This window comes from Heloderma suspectum, chromosome 2 (assembly GCF_057233095.1).
Source record: "Heloderma suspectum isolate Gila_16-S chromosome 2, 16-S_ref, whole genome shotgun sequence".
Classification (NCBI taxonomy): Eukaryota; Metazoa; Chordata; class Lepidosauria; order Squamata; family Helodermatidae; genus Heloderma; species Heloderma suspectum.
This window is the reverse complement of record NC_139459.1, coordinates 368784177-368797517: the sequence shown is the minus strand read 5'-3', so window position 1 is coordinate 368797517 and position 13341 is coordinate 368784177. Positions and strand designations below refer to the sequence as shown.

The 13341-nt window shown below is 48.0% G+C and overlaps 1 protein-coding gene across 1 annotated transcript; it reads right to left on the bottom strand.

The window, feature by feature from the left end:
* Window positions 1-1436: 1436 nt before the first annotated feature.
* LOC146355971 (uncharacterized) lies at window positions 1437-13026 on the bottom strand. Its single transcript, XM_084831434.1, is given in 7 exon segments — window positions 1437-3679; window positions 3681-5029; window positions 6041-6161; window positions 6402-6502; window positions 7246-7366; window positions 8302-8787; window positions 12875-13026. Coding segments are annotated over 6 exon segments (2226 nt in total). The 5' UTR covers window positions 8761-8787; window positions 12875-13026; the 3' UTR covers window positions 1437-3604.
* Window positions 13027-13341: the final 315 nt, after the last annotated feature.

The following is a 13341-nucleotide window of genomic DNA, read 5'->3' as shown; positions in this document are numbered from 1 at the left end:
TCAGGGAGCTGCTTCCCTCTCCCCAAACTTAAGGGACCTAGGAGGCATTTCCAAGGGCAACAGAAAAAAAAGAGTGTGCTAGCTCTTCTAGCTGGCTACAGCTTAAAAATTACCAAACAAATATACCTCATGATTCAATGAGGAGTTCAAAGGTTTCCCTAGCAGATGGCCCTATAGTTGCACTCATTTCAGAATTGTAGATAAGGCTATAGAATGAGGCAGTTCTAAGAATGCGTCTGGGCACCAGGTCTCTGAGCTGCAAGTTTGCCTTCTGTGAAGTGAGTATTGGAGCAAAAAACTGTGGGATCAACAGAGGGGGTTAGAGTGAAGTTCAGACCCACCTCTGCTTTGTACTTCGGCTTTTTGGCCTTCTGGGAAGTGGATGCTTTGTGACCAGCTGTGCTCCCCTCCCTCCCTGGCAGCCATTTTGTGAATGGGCAAGCCCCTCATAGCAGCCATTTTGTGAGAGTATCCACAACACTCAAGATTCCAAATATGCCCACTGACCCAAATATAGTTCATTAGGCCCAATGTGTGGCAATCTTCTCATTTCTACATCAGTCCTCCTGCATCTCCAAGGAGCCTTCTTAACAGAAAAGAAAGACCTTTCCAGCATGGAAGATCCAGGTGCAGGTTAAAAACTGTTTTAGAAGGACAGCTTTTCCATCCTGAGTTCTATGGTGAGTCGCTAGCATGTTGCATACCGTATACAGGTGAGCCTAATAAAAAGCCTGGTAAGTTTGGAATCCTATATACATCTAGCTAGGAGGAAGTCCCATCTAACTCAATGTGATGAACGTCTAAGTAGACATGCATGGGATTACTCTGTTAATCTTCCTTCTGCTGATTAGGAGGCAGAACAAGGTAAAACCTCTAAACAAGGCAAAACCTCAGCTGAAAGAGAGCTCACCCTTGTTGGTGTCACCCTCACCTCAGATGGGAGAGGTACACAGAGACGGGCACCTATGGAAACTGCAGATGAGCCACACTGCACCTTTTGGAAGGAATTGCCATTCCAGATGTCACTTAGACAAAAGAAGCCCAAAGTGAATCCTTCCCTACATTTGGGTAAAGTATTACTCAAAAGAAACATAACTGCAGAAGAAAGAACAGGCCAGCCTAGAACAACAGATGTCATGCCAACCTGAATTCAATTGGTATATTCCCATCCATCTAGGCAAGTGTATCAAATATCACCACCTTGTGCCCCCCCGTTTCCCAATCCTTTTCCCTGTGTCTCTTGTCTTTACCTTATAAGCCCCTCAGCAGGGAATGTCTAATTGTTAATTATTGTAAGCCACTCTGGGAGACTTTCGACTCAAGAGCAGGATAAAAATGCTTTGAATAAATACAATAAAGTAAAATGATAAATATGTAGCTGTTTCCATGGGGGAAGGAGTGCGCTCCCAGTTACAATTGATCAATAAATGAATCAATAAGAGCAAGAGAGGTTTATTAAGATGTTTTGTTAGCTTTAGAAAGGAAGTGCATGCTTATCCACTACAGTATCTGAGCACCAGCGATGTATGCTCTCTACAACAGTTCGTACTGGAAAACTTTCCAGATTTTTTTCCACTGATGTAAATCAACTGAGACCTCTCTTACATTGTTATTTGATTTATATTTAGTAAACAGAAATGATAAATATATGCTATGTTAATTTTATATGCTATATAAATATCTCCATTGTTTTTCCCAATAGCTTAAAATAGCTGAACAGAAATAATTTGATTGGGGGAAAAAAACAATACAGCGGACTTAGGATGCAACCCAGTGCATCCTGCGTATAGTTTTTCTTGTGAGGATTATGAGCCATAGCTCAGTGGTAGAACATCTGCCTTGGATGCAGAAGGTTGCAGGTTCGATCTCTGGCATCTCCAGGTAGGGCAAGAAAAGCTCTTGCCTGAAACCCTGGAGAGTCACTCCCAGTCATGTCGACACTGTCTCAGCTTCCTATGATTCCAGGCCAGTTTTAGAGTGCAACATCCAAAGGCATTTCCCCACCCAGATTTCCAGCTGGGGAAAGTGCTTCATTCATTAAATGATGGAGAGAACAGTCTTATTGTCCCTCAACAGCATCTGGGGGGCCATAGGATAGTTCGGATTCCTGGATATGAGACTGGAGACACCGCTCTGAGCTTAAATCCAGGAGTCCGATCTCCCTGCCCCTTCACAGCTGGTGTGGAAAGAACCACGTGGGCAAGCTTGCAGAGTTCTGTTGGGGAGGAGACTGGGAAGACTGGTTTACAAAAAATTCTCTGGCCTTCCCAGCCTCCTTCCCTCCTGCTCCACAGAGCCCCACCTCAATGGGATAAATGCCTGTCTAGCAAAAATGCAGAGAGGGGGACCGCAGAGGTGAAAATTGTCTCCACATTCCTCCACTCTGCACAGGATGCCCATGACTTCCCAAGTTCGGAGGCAGACAGGCTTCCCAACAGGACTGTGCCCTAATTAAATTGCCTACCTTCGGGTCTATTTATGCCTCTCGTGTATACTTAGGGTACAAACTGATCCTGCTTGCTCAGAGCAGGATCAAAGGAAAAGATAAGGGAAAACAGCCAAAAGCAGGGCTCGGGGAGATACGAGGCAAGTAAACAAAAGCAGACCAAGCCCTAAGCCCAGGGTGGGCCTCCAGACATTTTTTGGACTACAACTCCCATCATCCCTCACCACTGGCTATGCTGGCTAGGTCTGATAGGAGTTGCAGTCCAACGTCATCAGGAGGGCCACAAGTTAGGAAACATAGGAAGCCGCCTTCTCCTGAGTCAGGCCATTCATCCAGCTAGGCCAGTCTTGTTGACACTGACTGGCAGCAATGGCTCTCCAGGGTTTCAGGCAAGATCCTGTCCTGCCCTCTGTAGAGATGCTGGGGATTGAACCTGGGACCTTCTGCACGCAAAGCAGCAACTCTGCCACTGAACCACAGCCCCACCTGCCCTAAACAAAGGCTGCTGACCAGCTTACCTGTCTCTTCCTGCTTCCTTTTTATTTGGGCTGCTGGGAGGCTGAAGCCAAAGAAAGCAGCCTGCCTGGAGCTCAGCAGCTTCAGGCAACCTTGCACTCAAAGGCCGGAGGAGTGATTAGAAGCAGGCAATTATCACACTGTGTAAATATTATTGAGCAAAGCTGGCAGCATGGGAAGACAAAAAATGCTCTCAATGCAGGATTTTAAGCAATGGACCAAATATAATAATAGGCTCCAGTACAGAGTCCCATAGCCTTATAAAATATGCCTTAAGCCAGCAGCTGTACACAATATGCATTTATCCCCATGTGAGTTTGGGACTCACAAAATCACTGGAAGGCAACGTTTATTCATCACAGACAACCAGGCAGGTGCCAAATCCTAAAACTCAGACCCCTTGTAAGATGGCTACCTTCAGTTTTAGTTCATTGCTCTTCCTCAGCCATACTGCTGGAAATTTATGCCACGTTTTGAGCATCGATACAGTTGGTCCTTTGTGCAAATTCTGTTGGCTATTAAGGTTTGTTTGGTCAAGGAAAACTTGACTCTCATCCATTCATTATATGGTTTATCTTGGGTTTAAATCTTTTAAAATGAAGGGCAATGATCCACCAACTGGAAGATCTTCCTCCTTTCCAGTCATGGGTAGGATTTACAGGAGTGGATTCTCTGATGTGACCTAAGGTCACTCTGATGGAAGCTCATTCCACACTCTTGAGGTTTTCCATGGCTCCTTGCCTTTGTGAATGCTTTGATGTCTTTTAAGGTGTGTTCTGCGACTGAAGTTCTTTCCGCACACACAGCATTCATAGGGCTTCTCCCCGGTGTGAATTCTTTGATGCGAATTCAGGTATGTACTGCGACTGAAGTTCTTTCCACACACAGAACATTCATAGGGCTTCTCCCCTCTGTGAATCTTTTGGTGTGAGTTGAGGTATGTGCTATAAGTGAAGCTCTTTCCACACACTGAACATTTATAAGGCTTCTCCCCTGTGTGAATCCTTTGATGTGATTTGAGGTATGTCCTGCAAATGAAGCTCTTTCCACACTCTGCACATTCAAAGGGCTTCTCCCCTGTGTGAATTCTTTGATGTGAGTTGAGGTATGTGCTGCAACTGAAGCTCTTTCCACACTCTGAGCATTTATAGGGCCTCTCTCCTGTGTGAATTATTTGATGTCTTTTAAGACTTATGCTATGACTGAAGCTCTTTCCACACTCTGAGCATTCATAGGGCTTCTCCCCTGTGTGAATTCTTTGATGTCTTTTAAGGTTTACACTATCACTGAAGCTCTTTCCACACTCTGAACATTCATAGGGCTTTTCCCCTGTGTGAGTTCTCTGATGTCTTTTAAGACTTATGCTATGACTGAAGGTCTTTCCACACTCTGAGCATCCATAGGGCTTCTCCCCTGTGTGTATTCTTTGATGCGAGTTGAGGTATGTGCTGCGACTGAAGTTCTTTCCGCACTCAGAGCATTCATAGGGCTTTTCCCCTGTGTGGATCCTTTGGTGCACTTCAAGACTTTTGCTATGACTGAAGCTCTTTTCACACTCTGAGCATTTATACGGCTTCACCCCTGCATGAATGCTTTGATGTATTCTAAAGCTTATGCTTTGCCTGACACTGTTTTCCCACTCTGAATATTGATAGGGCATCTCCCCTGTCTGAAATATTTGATGTTCTTGAAGGTTTCTACCATCAATGAAACTCTTTTCACACTCTGAGTATTTATGGGATTGCTCATCAGCGTAGAAACTTTGATGCAAGTTAAAGTCTGTGTTGAAACAGAATTTCTTCTCATACTCCAAACATCTTTTAATTTCTATGTGATTTATTTTATGTTTAGTAAGGTATATTTGCTGACTGAAACTCTTTCCACACTCTGAGCATTTGAACAGTTTCTCCCTATTGAGAATAATCCTTTTGTTTCCTTCATTACATTCTTCTGTTACTGGAATTTCAGGGAAGCCAGCTCCTTTAGGAGCAATGGGTTTGTTCTTCTGTTTTCTTTCAGTTTTCCTTCGCTGCTGTTTACCCTTTTTATTGCTCTTAATTGGATCACCTGAAAGAATCAGAGAAATCTGATCAGGAAACCCAATGAATCCTCTGATGATCAATAGCACTGATAACCAGTATGGGGTGCAGAGCTTAAGATATTTTGCATGCACAAAACTACAGCTTTGATCTCTGAAAACATCAAATGTACTCAAATAGCAGAGCTGGGAAGACCTCCACTTTGGAAGGCCACTCCCAGTCAAAGTAGATAACATTGGCCAATATGATAGCACAATCTTTAATAAATATTTCCCCTCACTTTGGTGGCTATATACTACCTCCAGTATCAGTCCAACTGAACATCAGGAAAAACGTCCTGACTGTTAGAGCAATACGACAATGGAACCAATTACCTAGGGAGGTAGTGGGCTCTCCCACACTGGAGGCATTCAAGACGAGGCTGGACAGCCATCTGTCAGGGATGCTCTGACTTGGATTGCTGCATTGAGCAGGGGGTTGGACTCGATGGCCTTGTAGGCCCCTTCCAATCCTACTATTCTATGATTCTGTGATCAGAGGGAGTTTGCCAGTTGCTGGGGAACAATAATGGAAAAGGGGTATTGTCTTTGTGTCCTGCTTTTGGGATTCCCAAAAGCTTTCAGGATCATTGGCCACTGTGAGAAACAAGATGTTGGACTAAATATGGGATAGACAACTTTATTTCTGTTGAGGGCCACATTCCCTTGTGGGTAAATCTGTCGTGGGCCTCAAAATGGCAGTGAGCGGGCCTCAAACCAGCAGTGGGCAGATCCTGAGCCAAATGTGGGTGGATCACTTTTTCTCTTTCTGCCAGTCTCTTTTCTTTCTCTCTCCCTTTCCCTTCCCACCCAGTGGGCTGCCAGGGAATGGACAGACAGTCTTGCCAGACGTTTCAACAAATCACATGCAGAAGGCTTTTGAAATTGGGTTGAGGGCTGCATGAAATTTGGCCAGGGACTGCCCACCCCGGATGAGAGAAGCCTTCAGTCTGATTCAGCAGAGCTCTTCTTAAGTTCTTAAGGCAAAGACAGAGCCTTACCCAGAGAGGCCAGATTCCTGCAGTTCTCCTCCATGACTTCCCTGTGCAAAGCCCTCTGGCCTGGATCCAGCAGAGCCCACTCCTCCTCTGTGAAATGCACAACCACCTCCTCAAAGGTCAACTGATCATGAAAGAAAAAGAAAACAGTTTTTTCCTGGTGGATAATGCGACAATGCAAAAAGACAGTGATGGTGAGGTGGATGGAGGTTCTGCAGCATCCAAAGTTGCATCAATGGTATTCAAAGCAGCTTTCACAGAAGGAAAAGGAAAGGGTCCGTCTCTTTCAGGCCCAAGGAGATGTGCAAGGGACTGAGGCACCCAGGTCATCCCCCTCCCCTTCTCCCAATGATCCCTCCCATACCTGTTCTGGCTGCACAGAAGTTGCTTCAACTTCACCACAAAGAGAAAGCAGCCTAGAAGGAACCAAGAGTTTCCTGTCACTGTCTCCAAGTGTTCCATTTCCTGTGGGGAAGACAGGGAAGGCAGGAAGATATTTTATACTTCATAAGCATTTTTGCATTTTAGTTCCTTGAGTGAAATTAAGTCCTTCACATTGCTTTTGGGCATCATTTAAAGAGCTGGTTCATATTTATAAAAAGTATTAACCTACTGATACAAGACTTTTTACAGGCTGCAATCCTATGCATGTTTAGACAGAAAAAAGTCCTGCAACTCCCAGCATTCACCAACCAGCATGGTTGGCTGGGGAATGCTGGGAGTTGTAGGACTTTTTTCTGTCTAAACACACCTAGGATTGCACCCTAAATATGTTAGAGAGGCTACAGCAAGTGTGCAGAACCTTTTTCAGCCTGAGAGCCAAATTTCATTTTGAAGAATCTCTTGGGGGCTGCATTCCAGTGGTGGGCAGGGCTGAAGGTGAAATGGGGTGGAGGCAAAGGGGACAGGCCAAAAATACCAGCATAATTTAGCTTCGTGCTCTCACTGCTAGTAACTAAGGCTTAAGAGAGGCATTTCAATCGTTAGGATGAGGGAAAAACGCACCAAAGTTGGGAAACCACCAATCATTTGGTGGTTTTCCAGCTTTGGTGCAACTGGGGGGCAGGGGAACAGATGTGGCCATCTGGGGAACTGGGGATCAGCAACTGGGGTAGAGAGAAGTGTTGGGGGAACATAAAAGTTGCCCATGGATTTCAGGCATATTCGAGAGAGGGAGGCCATGTCGAAATAAGCCTGTTAATCTCTACCTGGAGAGGTAGCACCTTGGTCACCCTCCTCCACGATCCACCTGAACAGCAGCCTCTGCGAAGTGTCTGACAGAGTGTTCTCTGCTTCAGGGAAGTCTGCGGCTTCTTTGGCTACCATCTCCTGCACATGGAACAGGAGTGAGAAGTGGAGGCAAAGAGGGATTAGGAAAGGAATGGAGCAGGAAAAGGCCAACAGCAGCGTTTCTCAATCTATCTGCATTCAGGTTTCCTTCTAAACTTATTCTGCCTTCCAATACACTCACAGCTGTGTCGTTGGCAATGTGGACATAAGGATCCGTGGGCTGGGGCCAATAATTCAACCCTGGCTTTAGAAGAGGACTTCAACATGGCATCTCAAAGGCCTTTCTAAAATCAGCCAAGAGGATAGGAAAGAGCCACCCAGATGCCCTCTGACGCTTGGCAGCTTCCTCTATGAGCACAGGAGTTAGGGGCAGTATCCAATGATAGTCCTATGTAGATTAGGCCCATTCACTTCAGTGGGTCTACTCTGTGTAGGAGTACCACTGGATACTGCCTCTGGTGCCTACAAATACTATTCCTGTACTCCTAAGATGGGTGCACAGCCCATGGGCTGTATGCAGACCCCGAATGCGTGTTGTGTGGCCTCTGTGCTACCCTCATATCACCGCTAAATTCCTCCCCCCACCAATTGGCATGACTGTGTGTGTGTGTGTGTGTGTGTGTGTGTGTGTGGGCATGTATATCCACATCTGTGTGTGGTGCCCTGGTCCCTGCCGATGCAGCCTTCGGAGCTAAGAGGGTTGTGCACCCCTGTGCTCTTAGGACAGTGCCGCTGGTTGGAGAAGGATCCCCTCCTTTCCTGGAACATCAGAACTCCCTTCAAATGTCTCGTGATCCCCCCACGGAGGGCCTGCTCCACACATCTAGAACCCATCCTAGGGGAGGAGTTGCAGGGTTGGAACATCCCTTTCTTTGGATGACACCCAGAAAAAGATGAGCTACTGCTGGGGATTTGTATGAAAACCTTGTTAAAATTCTGTGCCCCTTCCAGCTGTGAGGACAATGCACTCTTACCTGCAGCTCCTCCTGCTTCTTGTCCTCTGCCTTGCTCAGGAGGAAGCCTTCTGCTAGGGCCACTGCCTGGGAACTGGTCTCCGCACCACATTCTCTCACCCAGCTCGCCATCTCCGCTGGCAGGATGGACAGGAACTGCTCCAGAATTACTAGGTCCAGCATCTGAGTCTTTGTGTGTATTTCTGGCTGCAGCCACTGATAGCAAATGTCATGGAGTTGGCTGCAGACCTCTCGGGGCCCCTTGGCCTCCAGGTAGCAGAACCCCCTGAAGTGCTGGCGCTGTATATCAGAGTTAGTGTTCTCCTCATCCAGCATCTTCTGCATAGTTCTTTCCCAGAAATCCCCACTGCTCCCAGCCTGGATGATATGGGGGCCTTTTCCTGCCTGGGGGTCAGCTGCATCTTGCGCTTCCATCTTTGAAACCAGCTCCAGCTCGGCCTCCAACAGTACTCCAAGCATCTCCTTGCTCTACTGTGAATGATGTTCCTGAGGCAAGGGATAGAGCGAATGTGAGAGAGGAGGAGACCATGTCTTGCAAAGGTCTCAAGTCATTCTCTATGCAGGTATTACATATTCCAAGCAGCAAGATGTTTTGCAAGAAGTGCTGGTTGATACGAACTAACGGCCAGGGCTGCTCCCTGCAAGGAAGGCAGACAAACTCTAAGACTTAGAGGGAAACTATTTCCAGAGGGGGTAGCCATATTAGTCTGTGGCAGCAAAAACAACCGAGTCTTGCAGCACCTTAAAGACTAACAAATTTATTCCAGCATTAGCTTTCAGGGGCAGCAAATGGAAGGGCAGGGTTGGGATTCCTCCTCACAAGAACCTCAGACCCAAGCCTTCATCTGGTTCACGTTGGCCTGATCCACATAGAATGCTAACCCATGGATTATTTAATATATGGTTTGTTGCCCTAGCAAACCACAGACTGTTTTCTCAATCCCTGGGTTGTTTCCCTCCTCCCTTGCCCACTCCCTTCCTGAATTCCAAATACTTTTGTGATGCTGTAGTATTGGCATGTAGAGTGGCTGGGTTTTTTTTTCCTGCTCTTGCCTACTGCTTCTGTAGCCTGGCAAAGCAACCCATGAACAACCCATGGTTCTAGTTTCACAATTAAATAAAGCTTGAATGGAAAATAAAGCTCACAATATCAATACTGTCTTCATACAGGTCTATGGCACGAACACCAAATTGGAATACTGTGTACAGTTCTGGTCACCGCACCTCAAAAAGGATATAGTCAAGCTGGAAAAAGTGCAGAAAAGGGCATCCAAAATGATCAAGGGGCGGGAGCAACTCCCTATGAGGAAAGCTTACAACATCTGGAATTGTTTAGCTTAGAAAAAAGGCGAGTAAGGGCGGACATGATAGAGCCGTACAACATTATGCATGCTGTAGAGAAGAGGACAGAGAGACATTTCTCTCCCTCTCTCCTAATACCAGAACCCAAAGAGGTCATCCCATGAAGTCGAGTGGTAGGATATTCAGGACAGATAAAAGGAAGTGCTTCTTCACACAGCACATAGCTAAACTATGGAATTCGCTGCCACAAGTTGTAGTGATGGCCACCAATTTGGATGGCTTTAAAATTTGTCCCCCAGGACAAATTCCTGGGGGAGAAAGCCATCAACGGCTGCTGGTCACGATGGCTATATTCTACTTCCAGTATCAGAGGCAGTATTCCTATGTACACCAGTTGATGGGGAACATGGGCAGGAGAGTGCTGTTGCACTCCTGTCCTTCTTGTGGGTTTCCTGTGGGCAGCTGGTTGACCACTGTGTGAACAGAATGCTGGACTAGATGAACGCTTGGTCTGATCCAGCAGGGCTCTTCTTAGATTCATAGTCATCTTCCTTTGAGATGGCAGGGGTGAGGGTGGAAACTCTGGCTCTTTCCTCCAATTCCCAGCAGTAGCTGCCTCCCCTTTATCTCCAGTCAGAGTCTCAGCTCCCCTCCCTACCAACCCTCATCCATCAGCCAGAGAACATTATGCTTTAAAAATGTTCTCCCAGGAAGAACACTATGACGAGGGGAAACCAACCTGGCCTAATACATCAGTCAGCAATGTATTTGCTTTCTTTCCCCTTCTCCCTCCCAATCCCTTTTCCTTTTGTGTTGTGTCTTTTAGATCAGCGGTCCCCAACCTTTTTGGGCCCAGGGACCAGTCTCGTGGAAGACAATTTTTCCACAGACCGGGGGGGGATGGGACCGGGCCACAGTAGGGTTGTGGGAACCCCCCTTACCTTGGGTCCGCAGGGTGGGGCAATCCGTCCCTCCCCGCCCCCCCGCCCCCGGAATCCTCTCTGGCCCTGGCCGGCTCCGCTCTGCGGCAAGTCCACAGAGCTGCCAGCTGGCTCCGGCTGGGGGCAGACTTCTGGCAACTGGGACGCAAATAGCATCCACATAGCGGACGCCATTTGCATCCCTGTTCTTTGCAGTAATAGACTACATAAAGATTTGCATCCCAGTGGCCGGAAGTCTGCCAGCGGCTGGAGCTGGCCAGCAGCTCCGTGGACTCGCCACAGAGCCGGCAAGGATTCCGGGGGGGACGGGGATGGATCGCCTCCTCCCTGCAGACCCAAGGTAAGGGGGATTCTCACACCCCTACTGCGGCCCAGTTCCTAACAGGCCACGCACCGGTACCAGTCCACGGCCCGGGGGTTGGGGAGCCCTGTTTTAGATTGTAAGCTTGAGGGTAGGGACTGTCTTAATATTAGCCTTTGTAAGCCACTCTAGGAGCCTTTTTTGGCTGAAGAGTGGGGTAAAAATGCTCTAAATAAATAAATGACCCTCCCACTCCCATCCTTTGGGGGCCCCCTGCACCCCAGGGCAGTTTGCACTCACCAGGTGCCCTTGGAAGAGGAGGTGGGGAGGCTGGAACTCTCCTTCCCCCTCTCCTCCAGCAGTAAAGGCCTAGTCCTCCACAGAAGATGGGAGACCGGTTGACAAGGGTGCACTGTCTAGCAAATGTGGCAACAACCCTCTCTCAGCAGATCAGGACTTGCCTCAGGATGACCATCTGCTGATGTGTATATATAACTGGTGATGACATTAGTAGAGGGCCATGGCTGTGAACATGGAGAGAGCCTGAAGAACGTAGTCCATGAGGAGGTAAAACAAGACATTACAGAAGCTGTAGACATGGCTTAAGATCTAAATATAATTGTACCCACAGGACACATTGCTGAACTTTTGTGGCACTCATTGGGTTAGATCCAGGATTTGCCTTATGCAAGAGGTAGGGCTCCATTCCTGCCTGATTTGGGGGGATCCCCCCGCCTCAAACACCACAGCTTGCACCGTTCACCAAGGCCCCCTGGTTGAGTGTGTGGCATTTTCAGGGGGCTGGAGGGGCTGCCATGGAAAGGAGTCCTGCCAGTGCAGTTGATTCAGCTTAAACCTGGATCCAACCCACTGATTACTTATTCCTGCGTTGTTCTGCTGAAAGTACTATATTGGTTTGCTGACACCGCTTTGTTTCAATGACATCAGTATTGTAGGCCAACACAGGGAGCAGCTTGCATCTCTGCAAACTGGTTTTGCTGAAAACGGTATAAAAGGAACAGCCAGCAAAGAGGAAGTTAAGCAAGAACCGCCTGATGCAATTCCTTGCAGTTGTGTTGATATATCTTTAGGCTTTCAAGAGGACTTCCTGGTCAACTTCAGTCCAGGGCAATCCTGTCACTGAAGCCTTTTCCTGAAATGACCAGAAAAGATTTGGGGCTCATTTCCACCTGAAGATCCAAGGACTGGCTGTCCCTCATTGCTGAAGGAGTCAAGTTACACCTAAGTTGCAGTGAAGTATCCTTGTTTGGTAATTAAATCCCCTGTTGTGGTTGGGGCCTCGTGGCGACGGAACTGCCCAGAGAGCTTCAGCTATGGGGTGGTATAGAAATATAACAAATGAAATGAATGAGTTCTACTGTATGGAAGCCTTATGGGCAAATGCATTTTAGGCGATCTTGGGGGCCAGTGTGCTCTATTTGTATTTAATAACATTTGAGTAGCTCCTTTTCCATTTTGTGATCCAGATTTCTGTTCCTAGAGTACAAAGTTGGTCCAGCCCTGTTATACCAGCCTAGGACCCTCCAGATGTCTTGGCCTATCACTCCCATCATCCCCACCCAGCAGCCAACCTGCTACCTGGTGCCTTCCAGGTGTGTTGGCCTACAACTCCCATCATCCACAGCCAGCAGCGAGCCTTTCCCTGCCTCGGGGTGGGCAACTTGTGGCCCTCTAGTTGTTTGGGCCTACAACTCCCGTTGGCCCTCGCCAGCATAACGAGGGATGATGGGAGTTGTAGGCCAAAACATCCGGGGGGTCACAAGTTGCCCTACCTGGCGCGCTCCAGATAAGTTAGACCACAGCTCTCTTCCAACCCATCTGGAGAGCACCACGCTGAGGAAGGCCAATTTATACGGGCCCGTAGCAGCGCTTACAGACGCTTCTCCCTTTCCTTTTGCCTCCATTCAGTCAGGGCTTCTCTCCCCCTGGGTACTCCGCTCCCCGCACCGATCCAGCCACTCCCTCCCATCCCTGGGGCTGCCCTACGCCCCATGCACTTCGCACTCACCAGATACCCTTGGAAGAGGAGGTGGCGGTGCTAGAACTCCAAGCGGAGGAGCAGGAAGGACGCGAGGGAGTGCGGGTGTGTGCACTCTCAGTGCCTCCCTTCGCATCCGGACTCTTTGCCTCTTTGCCTTTTAACCCTGAGATGAACTCTCCCCGGGAAGCAAAAAGGGGACGCCCGCCCCACCCCCTCTCTGTCCCCGCCCTACAAAAGCCGAAGAAGGGGGGCGTGATTTTGTCCCCCTTAAGAGATTCTGGCAGGGAGCGGATCTCTTTCCTGGCTTCCTCAGATTACCCAAAGCCTTTGATATTCCCTCTTGTCTGATCAAGAGAGAGGATTCTTTCCTTGGTTTTTCCTTCCTTTTGGGGACCGAATGGCTCACTATGGGTTAAAGAAGCTGCAGCCTGTCTTTCTAGAGAGGCCTGGGCGGGGGGCAGTTACTTCCTCCTCCATTTGGGAAAGGTGGGAGG